The sequence below is a fragment of the Stegodyphus dumicola genome, chromosome 2 (genome assembly GCF_044657685.1).
Source record: "Stegodyphus dumicola isolate Sdum_Otavi_A_Nest chromosome 2, ASM4465768v1".
NCBI lineage: Eukaryota > Metazoa > Arthropoda > Arachnida > Araneae > Eresidae > Stegodyphus > Stegodyphus dumicola.
In genome coordinates this window covers 115,438,267-115,463,497 of record NC_140769.1, presented here as the reverse complement: position 1 = coordinate 115,463,497, position 25,231 = coordinate 115,438,267, and the positions used below count along the sequence as shown (strand labels likewise).

Sequence of the window (25,231 nt, the reverse complement as noted above, 5' to 3'; positions counted from 1 at the left end):
AATTCTTATTCAATTGTCAGATCGTACTTTACTAAGATTATAGCAAAGCATGCGAGGGCTATATCTGCCTAAAGGAATGGATGCCTTCATGGAGAACGTTTTTAGGAAAACTGGTTTGTATTCTCACATGAGGAAAAACATAGACACTCCCATGCAGCCAGCCTGTTTCTGCCAGATTTGAAGCCATGTCAAACTCTAATGTTCAGCGGTTTTATCGCTTGTCCGTCCACTTTAAGAAATTCTGAACTGAAATGATGTGCTAAATATTAAGATCTTTGCGCTAATCAGAGTTTTTTTATAAAACAAAAAGCATGGATGAGTTTTAATATTATTATATCTTGCAATTACGCGAATTAAAACCTGAAACAGTATTTACGTAATTTTTCATTAAAATTGCAATTGTTCTGCAAACGAAGATAAAACAGTGAATAACAAAACAAGTTATCAAAATTCTCTAAAGCGATCCTCTTTAAATTGCGAAATGATTATCTAAACCCAATAAATCATTGCAACGGAGTAGACTTTTTGTTTTATGAAAATAAACGCGAATTTTAACATCCTATTCTTTTACGATATCTTTCTTTGAGTACGTATCATGGAATCAGTTCAAAAAGCACTTTCTTGAGATTATTCCCCCTATGACCTTGGTGATATTTATTTTCTTATCATGCTCACATTTAGCAACATCAAGAAGTAAAAGAAGGCCGAACTCGACGATAGAAAGCATAAGGTTAAATATGCGACAAAAGTTTATTTTATTTTAAAGCCTAAGAGGGCTCTAGTCTCGAAATATGACTTTGCGGTGGCTAATCACTCTTCAAATTAATGCTACCAAATATTATCACCCTGTATTATATTTAAAGAAATAAAATAATGAAGAATCTGCATGTGTGTATGCATCTTCCTCGCATTGTGAAGAAACGACGGTATCTAGAGCAATCAAATTTTGAATAACGTAGTCCTCCACCCGAACATGGGCACTCGAAAGTCTAAGTTTTGAATTTCGAATTTTATATTTCATATTTTGTAAGACTTTAATGAATTTTTGATTAACAGACTCGACGATTTGAAAGCAAGCAGAGGCAACACTGTACGGAATAAAACATTTTTATCTCCAGCGCGCGAGATTATATATCGGAAGTTCTAAAGATATGCTGGTTTTAAATATGTTGTGATTTTGCTATTGAATTTAATTTTATGTGGCGCAAGTGCGAAGAACATGGTATTTAATAAATAAAGTTAACATTCAAAACGTTAATAATAAAAAGACAAAAGAAAAATTTTGCAACCCATAATTATGCTGCTATGCTGCTTTTCATATTTATGTAATTTTGTTTTTTAATTCCGTGTACTGTAAATGCAAAAAAAGAATGCTTAATAATAAAGCTAAATGACAGAAAGAAATGGATTAGCAGGAGTAATTCTAAGAGCAGAATGGTATCCTGTATGCTGAGCAGAAGCGCAAGGAACCTTAACAAATCCTTTTTAGGCGATCTTAAAAGTCTATAAACCTTTCAGATTTAATTTTTTAGCCCAAGGGGACGTTACTTCATAAGGGCTATTAGTCTTGATACACAATTTTGCGTCGAATCACTATAAACGGCTGTATCACTTTTCAAATTGTTGCCACCAAATATTATCGCCCTGTATTATATTTAAAGAAATCAAATAATGACGAATCTGCATGAATGTATGTTTCTGGCATTGTAAAAAAAAAAAACGGTATTTGAGTCACCAAATTCTGAAAAACGTAGTCCTCCACCCGCATATGGACGCCTGGAAGACCGAATTTGTTTTATTGTCGATTTCATATTTCGTAAAACTTTAACGAATTTTTGATTAACAAACTCAACGATTTCAAAGCGAGCAACGGCAACACTATATGAGAAAAAACAAAAACAAACAAACAAACAAACAATTTACCTCTATCACGTGAGATTGCCTATCGGAAAATCTAAAGATATGCTGTTTTTAAATATTCTTAGCCCAAAGAGGCGTTAGCCTAAATGCTCTCGAAACGCGTATGTATTTGTAAATGAAGAAAACGCCCCTTTAAACGTAATATAAAATTAAAAACTTTCAAGTATATCTTTTTTTAACTTTTCTTTTTCTTTCTTTCTTTCTTCTTCTTCTTCTTTTTTTTTTTTTTTTTAATCAGTAACGTGCAAATTCATTTAAAAAAAGAAGCAGTAATTTTAGACTGCAAATACTTCTCCTCCCTACATAACGTATGTATACCAAAACTCTTGATGCTACATAATATTCATGTAAATATAATGAGTAAAAATATATAAAATATATTTGCATTTAAAGATGGAGCGTGTTTTCTAATTATCACGTATATAACGGAAGTCCAAAAATTTTCAGCTGTTTCATTTTAAGTCTTCAAGCAAAACGCTTTGCTTCATTAAGAGAAAGTTATTTAAATTTTCTTTTAAGAAAGCGCTAGTATTTCTTAGATTAAATTTTTGTTCTGATTTTTCAATCTGTTATATATTTTTATTCACATCTGCTAATCAGGTAATAATACAAAGTTATTCATAATTTCCTAGAACTTAAAACTCTTGACAAATGAACTAAGCAACCGATACCAAATTTTACTACATTGAAAGATAGACAATCTCAACAAAATTTTCTGCCGATCCGTACAGAAATGACCTGATCTATGCGATAATGCATTACCTCTATGCGAGAGAGAGATCTATGCCATAATGCATTTCGTAATTACCTCTATGCGAGAGAGAGATCTATGCCATAATGCATTTCGTAATGCACATGTGTCGTTAGGTCGACAGCAATCACAGCAGTGTTGAAGCTCGTAAAGATTCTGACCAGGAATGGAGACACAAATATAGTGTCCATGACAAGCCTCCGGAAAGAAAAAAATTACACTCATAGCATTAACGCATCATTTCGTCGAATACATCTTTAGCTAATTTGATTGAGATATTCGTTTTAGTTCGGGCGCCACTGTAGAGACATTAGGAGCTTTTTAAAGCAGGAAAGCTGAAAAATGTGTAACGCTCTCGCCGGAAATCGAACCACGGACCTCTGGGATACGCATCCAGCGTGCTGACCGTTACACTACGAAGGCATTCTAAGAAGGCGGGAGAAATACCTTATAGATTATAAGCCCACTCTCCTGTTTTCCAGAATGAGAAACATTTGTTTCTAAAATTTCGTGCATAAATTTGGCCCCCGGGGAGGCAGGTGTCTTCCTTGCTACGCCATTGTACTGAGTAATAATCTGTTTTGCTGGTCTCTTTTATTGCGGTGCAAGTGAGTCTCAACAAGTTTGTAACTCTTTATTTTTATGACATCCATCAAATTAAAAACATATATATTTATTTATTCAGCATGATCATACTGATTTTCCCCACCTCGTTTGATTTTCACAAATTTATCATAACAAATTATACATTATTATGCTCATTAGTATTTGCATTCAAATTACAAATTTTCTTCATACCTATACCTAATCTCTTTGGAGAAAGCTACAGCACGCCATTGGTCAGTATATTAAAAAAAATTACGTGTCATAATACCAAAACATTTAAAAGGAAGACATCATTTCATTCAGCGAAAGATAAAACAGAATTATTAGAAAATACCTCAGTGCCTAGAACACTCATTTGCTTAACGTATTTGGAAAAAGAAAATAAATAGAACCATGATTATGATTTTGCATATGACTTTTTTCCCCTTCTTAATTTACAAAACAAATGTTAAATATCGTAAAATTTTTACATTTTTCTGAGTTATAGTTCCATTATTATTCACTTTTATCAGAGTTATTTTCCTTTCAATGAACTGTACTCGGTATTAATGATAATGAAATATTGTCAAAGCAGTGAAACCCACCATATACCTGATGCATTGATAATACGTTTAGCACTGATTGTTCCTCGAGATGTTTCCACATACCAGCCACCGTCAGAGCGATTTCTGAGATTGGTCACAGCGCAGTTGGTGTGTATATTTGCTCCATATTTCCTTGCCCCACTTGCATAAGCCATTGTCAAAGAATACGGATCAATGTGACCATCTGCTGGATTATAAAGGCCGCCTAAAATCTAAAAAAAGAGAGGCAAATAAATTTATGTTAAATAGTCTAAATTTTCCTTTTCAATTTTAACAGCCTTTGTTATATAGGATAATTTGCACTGAAATTTATTCACAATTATTAGAAATATCCCTGCTAAATTCACATTAGTGTCTCCAAAATTATTTACATTGTTATGAATGTTGTATAATGTAACATGAAATGTCTGAAGAAATGGGAAGCTTTGTCGGAAAAATGGGATTACAGGGGCACGTATATTTAACACTGAGGTCGCTAAATTGGCGATGTTTTTGGCAACTAATTTCTGTCATCAAATTTGGCGATAAATCATCAGAAGACACCAAACTTGGCGATATTTTGTTCCGGTCCCTCTATAACTGTGAATGGCTTTGTAGCCGAATACCTGTAATTGATCCCTATATGTAACTGTAACTTTATCCGGCCGTTATATGTAACTTTATATGCCAGTAATTTTGAGATGTCAATGGTAGTGGTAATTCCTCGATGGCCGGGTTAAAACTACATAAACCTGGAGACAGCATCAGTTTTCAGTTTTTTAGTTCGCAGTAGACTTCGGAGTATTGAGAGATCTCCGTGCAAGCTTTGCTCTTTAGATGCGCTTTACACTGCATTGTGTTTAATATTCTCAATAGTTTGAGGTGTTAACTATTGATTGTGGTCTGTTATATTGAGAAGAGCTGTACGTGTACTTTATCCAGAATTATAAAGTATTTCTTTTGGGAAAATAAATTCTATTAAACTATCATTGGTTCTGCGCGCGTATGATCCATTACGAATACCTGAATGCTCACATAAACCTTTAAATATTAAACTTTTAGGAATAAGAAAGAATAATTTTTAGTATTAGACATTTATGTAAGAAAACGATGGCATTTAGGTAAAAGTATAAATAAGATCAGAAGCTAGATTTCAGTCTCATTATTTGAAAATAGAAATATTTAATCCGAGTTACAAATGGAAATATATGTTTAATAGATTTACACTCTTTAGATTTCACTAAGATTATTGGTCTCTCTTTTTACCAAATGGCAGATTCACAAACACCACGGTCTTCTCGACAGCAGCTATAATGAAAAAGCAGTTATAACTCTAAAATAAGCTCGAAACTAGATTATAAAAAGAAATTGAGTTATTAACTCAAAGCAGATTGCTCTGTTGTTAAAGAAATTATAATATTTGCAACTGCAAAGTAAATATAAGTTCAGAAGCGGGATCATTTATGCAGACAAATTCCTCCATTCGGTAGTTATTATCTGTTTGGCCACTGCTTATACTGAGTATTCTGAAGTAATGCGTAAAGCATTTCAACTCAGTTGACTGAAGAGGATTTTCTATTCGTATAGAAAGCAAGATATTTTCAATGTGAAAAAGTTGTAAATAGTTTTAGAAAACTCGATACGATGACTTCTGAATGAAAGTAAGGAAAATTGTTATAAAAATAATACATAAATAATTATCATACTTAGTTTTTTTCTATATACTAGAAATTACGTCATATCTTGCTTCTCTCAATTTTTTTACCTAGACTTGATCAATTACGCTATTAAGCGCATTATGCAGAAGTATTAATGAAATTATTTCTACTGTGAAATAAAAATCAAATTTTTCTATACAGGAGGAAAAAAAAAAAAAAAAAAAAAAAGCTTCAATCAATCAAATATTTTCCATTCTATTAATATAGGATTGAAACCACAAAAATCAGCTTTATATTTGCAAATTTTCACACGACTTGTTTCGATGGTTTTACCGAACCATCATCCTTGAGCTGCCCATTAATACTTGTTCGGCGTGTTATTTTTATCTTACTCTTCCATTCTGTTCGATGACCTTTTACATCTTTCTGGTAACTTCATGATTCTACGCACGTAAAACTTCTGGTCTTTATCAGTAAAAAACTCAACGAAGTGCGATTTGAGGTCATCGTTATTGCTGAAATTTTTACCATTTAAGAATATCAATCCAATGGTGCAAGGATGGGGATATCACTTCCCAAGGCCCAGCTCCAATAATTCCGTACGTGTTTGCTTATGTGTGAAGCCTCGCACTGTCGTGATGGGACACAGTTCCTTAGTTATTTGTCAGTTATTGGCCTTTTCTCTTTGATTACTTTCTCCAGTATCATAAGTTGTTGGAAATAAACGCCTGAGTTGATGTGGAAATTGTTGGAAATAAACGTCTGATAACTTGGAATGCAGCTCAAAATACACAACACTTTTCGATTCCCGCCAAATTGACAGCATGGTCTTTTTCTGATGCAATTTAACTTTCGATACGATTTGTGCTGATTCATCATGCTTGGACTATGACCACTTTTTTTCGATTAATCTTACTTGTAGACAATCCATTTTTCATCACCAATGATACGTTTCAGAAAATGGTCGATTGCAGTACATTTGAAATGCGTATTGCAAAATTTAATTAATGCAGAAGCCTAATATCAGGTTTCTTAACGAGTCCAGGATATCTTATGTGATTTTCGATTGTTGTGTGTGATATATTTAACATTTTTGCAAGCTCTCGCATGATGATTCGATTCAATTATGACTTTCGCGCAGTTATACGATGATTCGATTCAATTATGAATTTTTTCATCATCAATTTCAGGAGGTCGACCAGAACGTTGGTCACCTTCAAGTAAAAAATCTCCAGAATGAAATCTTTTAAACCTCTTCTGACACATGCATTCTATTAAGCAATCAAAACCATAAATTTCACACATCTTTTGGTGAGCCTCAGCCGCTTTCTTGCCTTCATGAAAATAAAAAAGTAAAATATAACGAAAATGTTTATTTTTGCACTTCAGGTTAAAAATGACCGTAGACTAACAGTTGTAAACAAAAATATACCGAATTTGTTTCGTTAGCGACCTAAACGTGTCATCTGCCAAATCTCAAAAGAAAAATATATTACAAGATTGACAGAATAACAAAACGAACATAATACTATCTATTTGACAAACCGAAGATTTCTTACCAGCTCAATTTTTTTGGATTACGTTTAAAGATACGGAACGTGATCGATTTTTACAATTAAATTCTTCTAATCTTTTAATGTCATTTATTCTTTAAATCATTAATAGACAAAATGTGGAGCATATAAATTTACTTTTTTAGATGAATCAAAGAAATACGAAAATAGTGACTTTTTTTTATTTTAAAACATGGTATTATGCGACAGTAGAATGCTTTTTGATATATCAAACTGTCATCATATTGCCATCCTTGAAATATGACAACCGGGAGGTTTTAGTGCAGCTAGGTGACAACCATTTCAAAATACTCCGAGTTAATTGAATTTATAATACATGGTCCAGGTTAACTATTTACAATATGATTCTTATCATAAAATATTGGCTACGAATTTTGTGTAAATAATTTTATTGAAATTATATGTAAAATTGTAGCATCTCTTGTATAATGTAACTTGAAAGGCCTCAACAGAGAGAAGTTTCGTTAAAAAAAAATAAGGTTACAGAAGCAAATTCCAGTTAACATTGACGTAAATGGTCACCTCGACAGCCAAGTTGGGGATGGTTTTGGCGACTAATATTTGTCGCTAAAACTTGACGGGAAATCATCAAAAGTCGCCTAACATGGTGATTATTTGGCGACATTTTCGTCCGATCCCTATGTAACTGTACACAACTGTAACAGCGTATGCCTTCCAGCAATTGCGAGAAATTGAAGGTACTGAAGAATTCTCTGCGGTCGGGAAAAAACTGTAAAAGACTTGAGAAAGCACTGCTGAAATTAACCAAAGAAAATAAAATTTAGATTATCCAATTAGATATTAATAATTAAGTTAGTTCAGATAATCTAGTTCTAGTTCAGATATGTTCAGAACTAGTTCTAGTTCAGAATATAATCTAGTTCAGAGCTAAATTCAGAGTTTAGATCACAGCACTAAGAGATAATTGTGCGAGTTTCGCATTTGAGGCCTTTTTTAATTGTTTCTTGTTTAATGTTCTTAGAATTTTGAAGTGGTAACAACTGATTCTACTAAGAACTGTAGAATACTTTAGTGAAAGTTCCAGATATGTAAAGTGTTTCTTTCGGGAAAATAAATTTTATCAAGATATCATTCAATCCATTACCAACCCGTATGTACATAACAATATATTTTAATTTTTAATTTATATTATTAATATCTAATTGGATAATCTAAATTTTATTTTCTTTGGTTAATTTCATTTGTAATTTTCTTTAGCTAATTTCATTTGTAATTTTCTTAATATACAGAGAAATTCCTGTCTGAGTAGAGAAAGAAAACTCTTATTTATCAAAGTGCTTTTAAGTACGATGAAAACAAATTTAATAATCATTGTATCTAGAATGATGTGGATAAACTTAGTAATGAATCATATACTGATGTAAAAATAAATTAAATACAAGTATTAATTAATTAAACGTTGCTTGAATCTTCAGAAAATATTCTGTATATGTCTATAATATAAAAAATTAAAATATTCAGAAAAATTGAAATTTAATAAAAACTGTGCTGAAAATCACTAGGAGTGGGGAGTGGAATTTGCTTATTTTAAATTTAATTTTTCGTGATTAAAATTTAAGTTTCTTTAACCGCTTAATGACCGAATTTATATTAAAAATTATGCCGAAAATTCCTGATTTTTCAATAACATTTTTATTATCTACAGATATAGCTGATTAGATGTAGCTTTGTAAGGTAAAAAACAAGATAGATATTTATTATAGTTCATGACATTACCCAACTTAACTCGGGCTTCTATGAAGCAGCCCCCCCCCAAAAAAAAGTTATACAAACCTGTAGTCAAGCTAATGATAGGTAATAAAAAATCAAGTAAAGTAGGCTTCAGTCTGAAATATGGTGTAACACATAGCGGCACATCACAGTCTGCAACAGCATGATAATCTGGTAATCTGTATCGACTAACAAAACAAATTTGCACGAGAGAAAATTTGATGTAGCATCAGGGTGCCTGGGTCTAAGACTCTACCCTTAATCGAAAAACTGAATTTACAGTTCATTTATAATGCGGCCAGTTCGCCGACTTCAGCTTAGGGTCATGGAGGAACCAATCACAAAAAACGCTTGAACCCCTCCTACAGCTAAGAAAACATGTGCATGGCAGAGTGTCGATTGCCACGCGATATTACGGGCGATGGCATTAAATATCCGTAAAATTTTCATAGCCCGAGTCAACTCGTTCATGGGAAAATCGAAACGGCATCTATTCCAGAGATATCTCGGGCGCGGTCGTTAAGCGGTTAATTCAATAAATCCTATTTATTGCTGGCAAACCTTTTCTTTAGTAATGGCAGAAAATTAAAACCCAAGATCTTCAGCAATCAACCGTGAAACTAAGATATATGATGGAAAACTGGAAGAGTTGGCAACTGTATGTCACGAATGTCAGAAATTCAAAATTTATACTAGAAACTTACACCTTCCATATTTAGTAAAGGAAAATGTTGAAGTATTTCATCAGGAGATATTAACTTCTGTGGAGCTGGATGCCAGCCTTGACGTTGCATTTGATAGCGAAACTCGTTCATTCGCTCCTCTGTTGTAGCCAATCTAATACTGCCAGGTCTGTGAAAACTTAGGAACTGAAAATTTAAAAGAATAATAATTTATTGCATTGCATTTCTCACATTTAATTAGAAATCGATGCATGAAGGAAAACAAATTACAAGATAAAACAAATATTTTATTACAACTAGTAGCATTCATTATATTCTGAGCTTGCTATAATAGTTCAGGGATGACAAAACTGTAGTATCATTGGTAGAATAAAAATTCGAATTGTGTAAAGAAAAGAACATGCAGGTATTAATATTTGATATTTAAGAGATGGTTAAGGGTTGTTAATCAGTGGTGTTCTGTTAATAGTAAAGATCTCGAACACCGTAAAAAAGGCGTTTTTGGTGCTATGCCTTCTAGACAAAAGAATGCATAACGCTGACAAGTCCTTGTTTTTGTTTATTAATTTTTTAAGCACAAGAGGCACTATTAGTGTTAATCCTCTCTCTCTCTCTTTTTTTTTTTTTTTTTTTTTTGTTTGTATAACTTTTCAGATAAAAGGATATTGCTATCAAATTCAGATATTATCGCCATGTATTATTTAAAGAAAAATTTAAAAAATAAAAATTATATAATATAGCGAACATAAAAAAGTGTATCGAAAAGCAAATAAAAGGATGTTGATCGCCATGTATTATTTTTTAAACAAATAATATAGCAAATATAAGAAATTATGGTAAGACTTAGCACTATCGGGAATTCTAAAAATATGCTGTTTTTAAATATTTTGTGATTTTGCAGAATTTTATGTGGTGCGAAGATGGTGATATTTAATAAAAAAAAGTTAAAAAGCCAAAAAGTTGATAATAATGCATGTCCATAACATGCAATTCCATGAAATTCGCAGCATTACATGATTAACATTTTTGAGTTTATTAGCTAATATTTGAGCTGAAGTAAATGCATTATTTTGTAAAATAAAAGTAAACTACTTAAAGAATACTAGTTTTAGAACGCTTATATGCATTCTAAATTTCCTGGTTGGAATTATGGCACTTGATGATTTACCAGAATCTCATATTACAGTCTAGTGTTCCTCCCTTTTATTCTACTGAACTAAGTGCTGAGGAACCTCGTGAACTACCAAGCGAATAATCGCTTAAATCCACGAACAGAAACGTAAACTCAAGAAGTGTTAATTACCCTTTATTTGCTCCAAATAAAGATGTACAAACGGCCCCTTTCTCAGGGCGTACAACAAATCCTTCACTTGGGCTTAACTTAAAATGTATGAAATAAGAAATATGTAATAACTAACTAAAGAGATTTAGCCGAAGCTAACACTAATTCTAGTTGGCCCGTAAGATTAAACTAACCAGCGAAGCTATCAAAAGACACGTAATACGGCCGAATGTAGTTACAGTTAGAGAGACGTAACCAAGGCAAACGCGCGCTATTCAGGACTCCTAATTCTCTCTCTTGGAAGTCAGTGGAACATTGACTTAAATACTTGCTACTTCTCATGTGCATTTAACGCGATTCTGAAAACTCATTCTGGTAAGGAATTGTAAACTAAAGCTAGAAGAGATAAGAAAGTTTATAAACTTAAAAATAACTGTTATAAAATTAGGATATACCTTACAACATCATAAATTTTACTATTGTTTTAAAGACAATTATCGAGGCATTGTAGAGCTATCAATGTTATAGATTTTAGACAGATCAAAATTACAGAATATCCTTTCCAGATATTTTAGAAAACAATACTCAACTTTGTAGAGATATTAGGCTTTCGGAGTCGGGAAACATTACAGATCAGCTGTTCTCTCAGCGGAATTTGAACCAAAGATCTTGCGATTGCTGGTCAAGCGTCCTACTACACATGTTAGAGCACGATAGCACATACGGAGTAAGAAAGTAATTCTTTATAATTTAAATTATGAACAAATTAAATTGCAGCTTGGCATCAAAATTCGATCATTCTTTACATATGTTATGAATTCATTAGCATAAACATAGATTAATAACTACTTACTTGGCCAGTTTCATCTTCTAATTGAGAAAAAAGATTAATACTGTAATAATGAATTTTCTTCATGTTAATACCAGCGTTATAAAGTGCTGTTAATCCTGCCTACAATAGGAAAGAAAAAAAAATAATTGCCAACTATTTAAAATTAAACCTGTATCAAATGAACAAAGGGAGAAAAATGATTATTTTAAACGTACAAAATCATACTGCCTATTCTACATAATATAAGCAAAGTGAGTCATTATATAACATTCGAATTTCCAAAAATGTTTCCCTTTCATAAAGTTTTGATAACATTTTGTTTTGATTAAAAAAAAAAAAAAAAAAAAAAAAGCATTTCTTTTGCACCTTCTCTGAGAAATTCCTACTTGAAAATCAAAAGTTGTATGAAATTGCTTGATTTTAGCTTGAAAATACGTAAAATATAACCAAATAAAAAAAGGTAAATAATTTTAAAAAATATACATATTTTGTATGAAGATTTATATTGCAAATGCAAAATGCTTGTTCAGTCACTAGCAAGAAACATGAAAAATGTGCAAGGCCCTCATCAGGCCTCGAACCTGGTCCTCTCGAATACGCACCGTGTACGCTACCGTTACACCACGAAGGCATGCAAAAGAGAGGAAGAAAATTCCTTATCTACACCATTTTTTAAAGGAAGACTAGGGATTAGGGGACCTAGTCACCAAATTTTGGTGGTAAAGAATCATCATCCACCACCTTTTTTAGTTCAGGCGCCATTGTAGAGTTACTATTAGGCTTTTTGAAGCAGAAGACATGAAAACTGAGCAATGCCCTCGCCAGGACTCGAACTTGGACATGTCGAATACGTGCCGAGTGTGCTATCGTTACACCACGAAGGTATGCAGAAAGGAGGGAGAAAATAAACTTATATGCTTTATGTTCGCATTACTTGTTAGAAGAAGCAGAACATCATACGTTATGAGAACTGACGTTCTGCAGGATATGTTTGCTATGATTTCCTGCATCATTTGTCCTGAATTAATTTAAAATGATTTAATGGTGATAGTTTATTTCGTTTTGCCATTGACAGAACAGCTGGCTGGGTTAAGTGCTCTTCAGCCTGTTGGATCCCATCGACGGAATAAAAATAAATAAATAAATAAAAAATATAAAGAGCTTAGTACTGTTTCCTCCAGGCATTGGCCACGCTAAACGAGTTACATTGAAAGAAGGACCAGAACATGGAAAGAAGGTGCATGGTGGGGATATCTTTTCTGGAGGCCATCGTCCATTTGTGTAAACTTAGCTCTTCACAATAGATGTCGTCAATCAGGGTCTGCTTTTTTTTTTTTTTTTTTTTTTTTTTTTTTTTTTTAAATTTCTTTTTCCTTGCTTTAATATTTGGTTATAGCAAGACCCAATTTTATTCGCTTTTTATTTTAATTTTTAGTTTTTTCCTTCGTTTACAAAGTTTAAACTCTTTAAACTAGAAGGTCCTCCCTAAAAATCTTGTATTTTTAACTAATAGCAATTCTCTATTTATTTTATTTTGTACATTTGCCTAACCAGGCCAGTTTGTATAGTTTTTTCTTACACCATTAATGTGTTTTTCATTTACTTTTACAAGCGGACGCGCCGGGAAATGAAACAGAGAAATTGAGACTAAAGTTTTTATTTAGGTTATTTTATCAGTTATATATTCAAAAAGTTTCGTGTACAGTTTCAATTTTCTGTTTTGACGAAACGCGATATGGAATTAGCTGGATTCGAAAACCATTATGTATTTCCACTGAAGAGTCAATTATGAGATTCGAATTGGGCTAATTTACCATTTACCGCTTTTTCCTTATTTTTGTATTTTTGCTTATTTTTGTATATAACAATTGTATTTTTATTCAAATGTTTAAATATTAACTTCAATCAACATATTACTTCCAATTTGATTTGAGTTTTAAATGCGTTTTTTATTTGTAAGTATTCTAGTGATAATTTCGTTTACTTTGTATTTACACTTTTCATTGCACTTTATTTTAACTTATGTTAAAAACTTTTTCACCGGAACCACAGTATCATAACGACTTTTAAGCGGAAGCATTAAGAATTTTCTTTTTACCTTGTTTTCTAATTTTTGCAGCTCGTTGCGCAAAATTCTTGACCACAAAGGTCTTTTTTAGTTTGTTCTCCTTTCTTAAATTAAGAATATGGTATAGACACAGGTACAGATGTAAAGATGAAATCTGAATAAATACATTGCAAATCATAAAATACATTAAATGAGTGCTGGATTAATCATAATATTAAACACAGTTAAAAACAACCCCCTCCCCCCAAAAAAAGACATTAGGTAAATTAATATATGCACAGCGCGGGCTGCTGACTGCACGGTTTCCAAGGAAAGAAATCACTCAGGCTGTCAGCAATGCTTTTAGCAATGATAGTGCAGTCTTTAATGCGGCTGAGCGTATATTTATTCTTAATTGAGTTCTTAAACCATGCCGGCATATTGATTGCAGCTGGTCTTTTTAAATGTGATTTCGCTGTGTGTAGGCAATCATACAAATAGTTATCTGGGTCATCGGTACTGCCACAAATACATTGGCCGCTGTCTCAGGCCAAATCTGTGAAGATAGGACATATATGGGCCGCCCTGTCAGATATTGTGTGAGGTGCGAAGAGCTGCTATTTAAATTATGGTTTACTTTCGAATGAAAATTATACAGTCTTCTGCCTGTGGTGCTCGACTCCGAGTAGTTTTGCCCTTTTTTTAATTCCCATTTTAGAGTGGTTTTCAGATATGAGTGCGAAGGGACACAATAATGCTACTTACATGGGTTTCGTTAGCTGAGCTTTTCGGAATCACATCTACTGCTTCATTTCCTTTATTCCCCGTATGGGCTAGAACAACCCATTGCAGCTTGAGCCTCAGATTTATAGGAATAGAAATTAAGAGTATTGGTATGTCTCTGACTATGGAATGTCTACTGTAGCCGCCCTGGATGGCCCTCAATGTCAAGCTTGCAGGATAGTCTGCAAGCTTCACATTGAGTCTATTGTGTGTATTACTTTATACCTTCCACTGCTAACAGTAAAAGCAACCGCTTTTTAAATAGTATGTCGAAGACAGAAATATCAAGCTAGCTGAATAAACTTAATTACTTATTGAGGAAGGCAGTTATTTAGAAATCAACACATTTGAGTTTTCCTTAACTTAATTTGTCTGGAATTCTTTAAAAATCAAAATTAGAAAGAACAACATTTTTAGTCTTTCCAATTCAAGTTTGTTTCAGTACTTAGTTCTTAAACAAGATCAAATCGAAATAAATTGGATTGTATGCTGAGTAATTTCGCTTAAAATATCATCGAACGGAGAAAACGTAAGTAGTTTGCTCTGTTGAAGTTAATGCTCTTAATTAATATGCTAATTTTGGGAAACGATCGTTAAATTTAAACCAAATAAAGACATCTGACTTTAAAAAGTTAACCTCTCGAATAAGGATGGCAAAATTGCGAGGTCTTCGCTAAGTGGAGAGCGTTTATTTACTTGCAACCTACTTTGTTCCCCTTTTGTGTGGCGGGAAGAAATTTCGGCTCAAAGTACATGATTTTCTCTTTCGTTTAATCTTCTAACGACTAAAAGGACAGCAAACCCTTCAGATATAAAACTGGATAACGCACAGAATGAAACACGAACACCTTATCAGACCAATCAAAGCTTCAAATACAGCACCACTATGTCTACGAACAATGGTAAATTGACACATTCAGATTAAACTGACTTTGTATTTATTTATTGATAAATTCTGTTTTAGCTGCAAGATCTGACGTTCGGCTGATTTTTATATTTAATTTCTGTAACAAATACAATTGTGTTACAAGTAAAATTTTATTCAGAATAAATAAAACGCAGGCTTACATTTTTTTTTTTTCTCAATTTAAACAAATAATGATCGTATAAAATTCTAGCAAATACATTGCGGCCAACAGAGAGGTAAGAAATAGATCAAGAGATTATTCGCACAATCTTCGCCTCCACACTCTTTTCTTGAGAGTTAACTAAATCCAGTTCTTTACACTTTATTTATGCTATCTTAATATTGTTACGATTGTATATATGTAAATAATTTTAGTATATAAGTGGATAATTTTAGTGAAATTATATATGCAATTATAGAATTATATATGCCTTCCAGTAATATCGAGAAGGTACAAGACATTTCTTGGCGGCGGAGTATTGAGAGATCGTGTGAGCTTCGCCTTTTAGATGCGTTTCGCATTACCTTGTGTTTAACGTCCTTAGTAGTTCGAAATATAACTACTGATTGTGTTGTTGTTGCTTATGCTGACCTACGAAATTCCTCGTGGCAAAGAGCACTAGTTTACGTCTGCCGTTGGCAACAGCCTTGAGCACCATTCAGGTGACAGTGCGATTTAGCTCAGTCCGTCCTCCAATTTTGATGGAGAACATCCCGGGGGGGGGAGACGGGTCCGAGCATGAAGGTAAGAAAGGAAGGAGTGGCCAACCGGCACTAGAAGTAAAGCACTGCTTCCAAGCTTCGGTCACCAAATGGGGTGTTCTTTGTTTACATTCAGAAGCTCGCTTGACAGAGTTTTGATAGTATTTCGACACACGTCAGTTCCATACAAATCGAAAAAGGGACACTTTCGCGTGAAAGAAACATTCATAGTGTGATGGATTTGTATAGTTTAGTGACATTTACGCAAAAATCACATCTTGGTTATTTTTCGATAACTAAAAACAGCGATTTTTATTATGAATTTGTTTTATAAAATTCTAAGCTGTTGAACTACAAAAATATAGATTTTAACAAAAATGTTATGCTTAAAAAATGAAAAATGCCTTACGGTACCTTTAAAATTGTATACGTCTTTCCATACCCTTGATAGAGTATTCGCTACTTTTATTTTATGTTCCAAATGCCAAAATGTTTTAAATAAAACAAATTTTTTTCACATCGATATATTATTGTAACATGTACCTTTTAAAATTTTTTAGAGGAGAGGCTTTACTGCTCCTCATTTTAAACTCATCGTTTTAGTTTTATATATCTGAAAAATAATGACTTTGGGCTTACACGTTTTACTTATTTGGGTTAATTAAAAATAAAATCCTTATTTTATTCCCTTTCAGAAATGTTCAGAGAAAGTTAAGTACTATTTAAAGTATTTCGCTAATTTCTAATAATCTCTAATTTAAAATGAACCGAATAGAGCATTAATTATAAATTGACTTATATTTTTCGATTTAAAAGATGCCTCAGAAGCCAAAAAATCATGTCATATTTAAGAAAGTATTTTAAGAAGAAGCTCTATAAATAGAAAAGAAATAATGCATAATTTTAATATTAATAATATAATAAACTTTGATCTTAATTTTTGTACCTTAACCGAATAAAATCGAATTACCTTAATTTTTTTTTCTAATGTAATTAACGAAAACTTATGAAAATATTTCATTCAAACTAAACCATTCTGAGAAAACTGTTCTGTGAAAAGTATAGCATTTAATTCCTTTCAGAATGAAATGTTTAAAAATATGTTATTTTCATATACTTAGGACTCTGAAGTGTTGTAGAAAAAGAAAATATATACATTTATATGTATATTTGCGACATAATTACAAAATATTTACATCCGAACGCGTCAAATCCCATTGAACTCAATGGTAAATGACCCAATGTTTTGGTCACCACGTAGGGATCGCCAGTGCTTCAGAGCAGGGTACGGGAAAAACCTTTTTAGGGCCACTCTATCTTACTTCCTACCCATGGACCTTATAAGAAATAGACTAACCCAAACGGGTTTTCTCCCTCGTCTGAGGCGTTGCCGGCTGTCACCTTGATCATATCCGGAGGAGTAGGGACGAGTTGCAAAAATTTAACATTGGTTGCCTATTGCAGCGTGTATAATTGTCAAGAAAAAGCTGGTTGTAGCGCCTTATTTCACAAATTAGAATTTCTACATATTTTTATTTTTGAAATTGAGATTGATTTTTAAAAATGTAGCATATTTATCAAGCATAATTAACATTCCAAATAATTATAAAGCTATTGCTTGCTTTCAGGGCTGGATATTTTTTTAGCTTTTCCTATGCTGTAAGGAAATTTGTAACTCCTTTTTTTTAGAAAATAATGTTTTAAATCTGAACTAATAGAAAATTTCAAACAAGCAATTTTCTCTTGCAATTTTTATGCTTTTATTGGTGTAAATAAGTAAAAAATACTAAAATATTTAAAAATGAATTTTTGAAAGTTTTGTTTAAAATTCTAAATTGTGCGGCTTTTTTAAAATTATAGATGAGTATTATAGAACAATTTCTATAAAGGAATTTTATTTCAATTAGATTCCATAATACATCACTTTTGACTCCTTACAAACTTTTATACATTTAATTCTAATATTAAAATTGTATTTAACCGTAATAATTAATTTTGCTTGTATTTTATAGTGATTATTTTTTAAAATTTATTTTTAGTTCTGCATAAGTTTTTTTTTTATTTACTGTTAATTTAATTTATTAGCCCAAAGGGGCGGTAACCTAGAAAGGCTGTTAGTTTCGAAGCGGTATTTTGCGCTGTTTTACTATAAATGTCCATGTCTCCTTGCAAATTGTTGTTACCAAATATTATCGCCCTGTGTTATATCTAAAGGTGTTGGTGTATTTAATTATGGCAAAGCACACTAGGGCTATCTGCCTAAGGGGAGGGATGCCTTCGTGGAGGACTTTCTAAGGGAAACTCGCTCGTATACACGTTACACATGGGGAAAACCACGAAAACACCCATGCAGCCAGCCCGTTCGCGGGATTCGAACATCGGACCGAACTACCAGTGTTCAGCGACTTTACCGCTCGGCCGCTGGTGGGCGTATTATATCTAAAGAAATTAAATAATGAAGAATTTGCATGAATACATGTATGTTTCTCGCACTGTGACAAAAACGACAGTATCTAGAGCTATCAAATTTTTAATAATGTAATCCTCCGCCCGAACATAGGCATCTGGACGGCCGAATTTCGAATTTGTTTTAATCTATTTCATATTTTGTAAAACTTTAACGAAATTATGATTAACAAACTCTACGAGTTCAGAGCGAGCACTGTACGGAAAATAACAGTTTTATCTCCAGTGCGGAAATTCTAAAGATATGCTGTTTTCAAATGTATGTGGTTTACGGGAGAAGAACATGATATTCAATAATTATAGGTAACACAAAAAACTTAAAAAAAAAAGAGTGCTTCTAGATTTTATTTTATCTTTTTTTTCCTTCATTACGCTCAGAAAATTTTATGCTCCGAATTTTATGAATTATTAAAATAACTAATCCCCTTTAATGTTAATAATTTAATGATTATATAATCAAATAAATATGATCGTTTTGTAATGCTATTATAGTTCGGAAAATCACTGCCTCAAAATGTTCATTAAATTAAAAAAAAATATATCAGACCCTGTTTAATTTTACCTTATTTATTTCAAAGCATCGCATACTATCAATCTTATGTAATTTTACTTTATTTTTACGCAAAATTAAGTTGATAAATTTTTTGCTTAGAGTTTTTACTGTTTTACCAAAGTAAAGATGTTTGTACAAGAATTACGCGTGAAAAAAATACGCGAAATGCAGTAAAAAATGCTTTAATGAGATATAATAAATCCTATTTGGAAAAAACTGTGGCTTTTATAATCTCATCATTATACAACGTATCACATTTAATGATTAAAAAGAGTTATGTGATACAAACGCCATAGGTTTCAGTGTTGAAGTAAACCAGATCGTCCGTACTCTTTCTTGCCGACATGTCGGTGACGCGCGCCCCGCCCACTAGGTTAGTCTATCTCTTATAAGGTTCATGTTCCTACCTCCATGGGTCCGAAGGTCTCCCACCCCTCTGCCCTTCCACCAAATCACACGAAAGGACTTTCGGCTAGACGCATATTTAGAATGCCGCCATGCTCCACCGACACTATACATTTACAAACCTCCATACCTTCTCCAGGATTCGAACCTAGGCCTTTCGGCACGGCAGTCAGCGACGCTAACCACTATACCGGTTGGGCGGCACTACCGTTTGTACTTTGTGATACTGAAAAGAGCTTAGGAGTATTTTTGTGTAAAGTTTTCAGAACTGTAAAGTGTTTCTTTTGGTAAAATAAACTTTATCAAGCTATTATCGGTTCTGTGTGCATTCAGTCTATTACGAACCCGAACAATATATTCCCTTAAACAGAAAATTGTTGCCTTTTGTTTCTTGTAATTTCAGCTAATATCGGATCTATGTAAGGTTACCTATTTCTAGCACGGATAAAACAAAATCTTCTTTCCGAAATATTATTTGTGGATTTACTGAAAAACATGAAAACATACGCCCGTTAAATTATAGGGAAGCTAGCATCAATTATTTGCATGTCTCATGAGAAGTCGGTTCTTCTAAGCAAAAGTTTATTGAAATTACTGATGCGAAAAAAATGATATTTCTTTGCGAAAAGCAACTTCAAACAGACTGTAATCAGGAATTTTCAACATATCGATACATACAAAAAGCACACGTAACTAAATTATACGTATGTGTGATTGGGGAGGGGAGAACTCGTTGCTTATTTTGTTCTGATATATACTTTGAACAGACTTAATTATCTGAAATTTTAAATTGTGACTAACTCGGTAAAGAGATCCCCGTCCTAAATCTTCCAGTGAAGTAACACCATGTCGGAAAAAGGTTTAAATAAAGCTATCTATTAGATCTTTGGCTTCACAACTTACATGTCTTATATAATAGAGGGCTCCGCTACTTGTAGGATTAACAGAAACCAAAACGTCAGAGTAAAACTTAGAATATGAAGTCACACGATAATTCTGCCTTTGAGTTTAGGATCAGGCTTTCGACTCATGCGAGAAAACACGGCTAGCAAAGGCTAAGTCGATTCAAATAAATGTAGAAGCTTGGCGAAAATAGTGTTAAGGTGTCCAGCAGTCGAGATGGCAAAAGTTCTCAGTTAAATTTAGCAAGTTTGTCTTATATTCATCATTCATTTACATCCTGGTGGGAGTGGACGAATAGGTTAATAAACATTTAACTTACAGTCGCCCGCTTCAGAATGTAAATAATTCGGGAACAATGGCCATAATGACCTGGTAGAGAATTTTAGAATTCTAAAATTCAAATGGATCTAAAACTTTTACAATGACTTGATAAGATTGTGTTTGGTCTAAAACCGAAATGTTAGTCTTATGACCTTAACAGACACGTAGCGAGTTATCGCTGTGTCTGTAATAGCGCGACAAAATCTTACGAAGTCTTGCTTTTTATTTAAACTTATTAAACTGAATTTTAACAGGGTACGGCTCATAAACACAGTTTATGGCAAAGCAATACCTAAGAACAGTTAAATAAATTTAAAATGTTGATCATTCCTCGAAGACTACACAATTATATATTAAGCTCTAAGCTGGTTCAATAAATTACCGGCGCATCAGATTAACGTATCGGCGACGAGAGATCGCCGATATAGTTACATTTAATTAGAGCTGGTAGAATTTAAAGGTAGGGTACGAACTGCGCCGAATTTGATCAAAGATCCCCGTCCCCCCCACTTATCTAATATACGAACTGCGCGACGTTTCCTGTCCCCTATTTTTTTCCCAAGAAGATTGGGTGCTACAAAAAGTAATTTATCGCCATTAATGGGACATTCTATTGAGACTGCTAGCCTTTATTTTCGTTTATCAACATTGTAAAAGTTGTGCATGCAAAACAAATATTAATTTAAAGTCTGGCGTGTGCTAAAGTAAAAATAAATTTCTTTTACACTCATTTTAAAGTTTTATGATGCTTAAAGGAATGATGAGCCAGATCTTTTTTATTCTCTATAAGAATTAAAAACTTTCCAAGTTGTAGATTTTAGTCGCTGATTGATAGATTAATGAAATACACAAAACTGATACATAATCAACCTATCAAATATCGGATTTGTAGCTCATCTTAAATAAGTTTCTTGTCTAGATAAATATTAACAAATCTTCTTAGATAGCAGAACGGTTTTAACTTTCAAGTTTACCATTTTAGGTAAACAGTTCTAATTTAATTAAAAATAATTCTCTTTATTAAATCTAAAAATTGGACTTCTTAAGTCGTTCTAAACTCATACTAATATTATTGCAATATATTCCGGTATTAAGCTTTCCATTTTTAGTCATTGAAGTTATTTTAAGGTTATTTAACTTTGTTACAAATTCCATATTTTAATACTAGAAACGTTTATATATTTATTCTGTTTTCCACCTGATGTACTTTGGCATACATTTAATTTCTAATACACATTTAATTAATAAATTAATAATTATGAGCATCAGCAGAATTTTCATAATTAACAACAACAAAAAAAAAAAAAAAAAAATCAAACTCCCTTATATTCCTATCCTGAGATTTTCCGTTCCCTTTTAATCCATTCCTTTTTCACATACTGTTGCATTGTACTCAAGTTTTCGTGTATGTAGAATTTATATACTTTGTATTGTATTTATTCCAATTTATACTTAAATGATAATTTTTACAAATTCTTGTATCACAACTCTAGTTAACAGAAGATAACACCTTGGCAAACCTTAATCTTCAGCATGTAGCTTATTTTCTAACCTAGTTTCAGGCTGAATTATTTGTAAAATTAATTACTTGAAATTATTTGTTAACAAAGATGGTCGCTAAATCACGCTAATGATATTTCTAACTGTTGTAATTTATAATACAAAGAGTTCATGTGATTTATAATATAATTCATTTATAATTTTTTCAGCAGTATTGAAATTAATAGCAGATACTGATAATGTTATACATTTAGATTACAGTTATTTAGATTGCCATTGCCTTCTTCACTCATGCTTTTATGCTACATTCCTACTATTTCATAATGGCATACAGGTAAGTTTAACTCATTAATTAAACATGTAAATCTCTATTTCAGCCCACTTTTGTTCTTACTTGTGCTGTATATTCTATTTTCTTTAATATATTGTTCAGCCTAATTTCAAAAGTTCTTATGATCAAACGGAAAAGTCACTAAACATTGGTAGTTCGACCCGAGTTAGTCCCAGTGATCCCCCAGCTCTTTCTTTCTTTCTTTTCTTTTTTTTTTTCTTTTTTTCTTTTTCTTTTTTTCTTTTTTCTTTTTTTTTTTTTTTTGTACTTATTTACTGTGTAAAAATGTAGCGTAAAAATTTGAGTTCATGAAGTAAAAATACTTTTCTAATTTATTCTTTAAAAATATTGCAAAAATTTTCACCTTTACCTTAGCATATCTTTTTACAAATCCCTCTAATAAGAAAAAATAAGGAAAGAAATTAACTCGGTTTCGGTGATTGATACCTCGGTGCAAATTATATGTAACAGTTTTCCAAAAGCATAGAGTTTATATGGATATCAATAAATTAAGGATTATTTCTCCATCTAACTTTCTTAACATGTTTATTCCAGAATTTTCTTTTCACACTGTAGCGCTTAACTTTATGAGTTTTCTATAATCATTCAATTTCTCTAGCCATGGCAACTTTGCATACCTTCTGACAAGTAGTTACATTTTTAACCACTGTATTTTAATTCTTGTTTACTATCAGTACATTATTCACTTGTTTCACAAGTGCAACTTTTATTTTATACGCAAATCTACGTAAAATAGCATTAAAACTTCAGTTATGCGGAGCTCCTGATCGATTGCTTGTTTTAGATTGAATGAAATTAAGCTTAATGTTACTGTTAATTAGCTTGTTATTAATTTAATTACACATTTCTAATTAATTATATGTTCAGATATTTCCAAGTATATTACTCAAACTTTTGCATCCCAATTTTTAATTTTTGGTTAAAAAAATAAGTTTTTATTTATTGAGAGGCCTGATTGATTATATTAATCTGCAGTATTGTTTATCTAATTCATTTCTTCTGGATAAATTTTAGAAAAAACTTCTTAGCATAATTTGAATTTATTTACAATTTATACGTCAGTGTTCCAAATGCATAGTAATGTTGTTATAATCGATTTCATGCTAAGTTTTTTTTTAATTTAACTAAATTTAATTTCTGCAAACATTTACATGATTACTTCAATTAACAAAAAATATTTTTAGCACACTTTAACACACTTTGATATGGAATAATATTTTGCACGCTAGTGAACTCTATTAATTTTCCAGTCTAGTTCAGACATCTTGACTATTATTGATGTAATTTATTAAAAATATAATTTGTATGCTTTATAATTATTTAATTTATGATATTATTATAATAAATGAAAGATGTTTGTAATGCTAACATGTATGCTTACCAATACCTTTCATTTTCTTTGTTAGCTCTCGCATTTATTACTGTTATTCAAGTAATTAGCCTGCTTGTTAGATATTTATTACTTGTTCTTGTGATATGTAATTCTATTTATTTATTTTTATTTTCCTCTTGGCTACAATTGGCTTCGAAAAGTTAAATCGTAACCCTGTAGGCAGCAGGGGGAAGAAATTCTGATTGGCGCAGTTGGACTATAGCTCGACCCGGGGGGGATTTTCATTAGCGCAGTTGGAGTACACCCAATTTAAATACCCATTGCGTCTGTCAAAAACACATAGTACTCTCTTTTAAAAGATCCAAAGCTCTCAGCTTAAATACGCAGCCAAGATGACTTTCTTCGAGAGTTCTCCCTAAAACTTCTGAAATTAACGGCATGCCGCTCATAGAAGTACTTATGTATATTTGCTGTGATTTCATAACCATCTTTATTTCATAGCCTTTCCCCCATTTTATATGTTTCCTTTCAACCATATCTAGAAGATTTAAATTAATTCAATATTTAAAAAACATTAAGCAGGTAAACAGTAGGGGGAAAAGAGTTTAAATTTAATGAGACAGAGCTTAGCTGTTATTATTAATGGCCCGGTGCTGTAATTTCCGTTTCGGCTTAATCAGGGCCGACTTTCATTTTGGCCCTAAAAATCATGAAAAGTGAAGGGGTAGAATTTTATATTTCCCGTTCTAGTCAGCAGATTGACAAAATTCAGCTTGCGTTTTTTATGTCTAAAAAATGGGTAGTAATAATTTCTCCAATATATGAGCTCCCAAAGGCCTGTCCGCTCAACCAATCGAAATGAAATTTCAGATATTGTTATTTGAAGGCATGAACTCGAGATTTTGATCATGTAAAACAACAGGATTCTCACGGTTACGGGTACAATGAAAAATTTCGAAATTTTCAAATGGCAACATTCAGTTTTTTTCCTGAGAAAATTGATCAACGCATTCAAGCACCATAAATGGCGTTGGAAGGACGCACGTATGACGAAAATTGCCAGCGTAAAGCATTTGCAAAGAAGAACATTGTAAACGACCAGTGGCAACACAAGAGAGGAAAAAAAAAAATTATTAAATTACAAGGTTTCAACGTGCCCATCTTCGCAGACGATACTATACTGTATGCGGGAGATTGCTGACAACAATGACGAACGCAACGTTGCAGTACTTCACGTTAAGGCATCTTTCAATTCTGACAAACCTTATGGATTTGATGTGCACACCTTAGATTTCAGATAACCCCAGAACCAGAAGTCCATCGTTGTGTGAGATCGGATGATCGCGGTGGCCACGAAAC

The 25,231-nt window shown here is 32.4% G+C and overlaps 2 protein-coding genes across 8 annotated transcripts in view; one reads left to right on the top strand and one right to left on the bottom strand.

Moving 5' to 3' along the window:
• LOC118188531 (dimethylglycine dehydrogenase, mitochondrial-like) overlaps positions 1-25,231 on the bottom strand; it is a 147,954-nt gene that overhangs the window by 83,886 nt on the left and 38,837 nt on the right. For all 6 annotated transcript variants that reach the window (XM_085811052.1, XM_085811047.1, XM_085811051.1 and 3 more), the window contains exons 4-6: positions 11,622-11,720; positions 9,508-9,672; positions 3,869-4,073 (exon numbers count right to left, since the gene is read on the bottom strand). In XM_085811052.1, coding sequence (XP_085667178.1) covers positions 3,869-4,073; positions 9,508-9,672; positions 11,622-11,720 — 469 coding nt within the window. The remainder of the gene's footprint in view (positions 1-3,868; positions 4,074-9,507; positions 9,673-11,621; positions 11,721-25,231) is intronic.
• Positions 1-25,231, top strand: part of LOC118196501 (THAP domain-containing protein 2-like) — a 176,379-nt gene that overhangs the window by 137,418 nt on the left and 13,730 nt on the right. Inside the window, exon 3 of one of the 2 annotated variants that reach the window (XM_085811056.1) lies at positions 22,442-22,525. The exons of the other annotated variant lie outside the window; for it this stretch is intronic. Coding sequence (XP_085667182.1) covers positions 22,442-22,456 — 15 coding nt within the window. The 3' untranslated portion in view covers positions 22,457-22,525. Of the gene's footprint in view, positions 1-22,441; positions 22,526-25,231 lie in introns of those variants that run through there. 2 annotated transcript variants of the gene reach the window in all.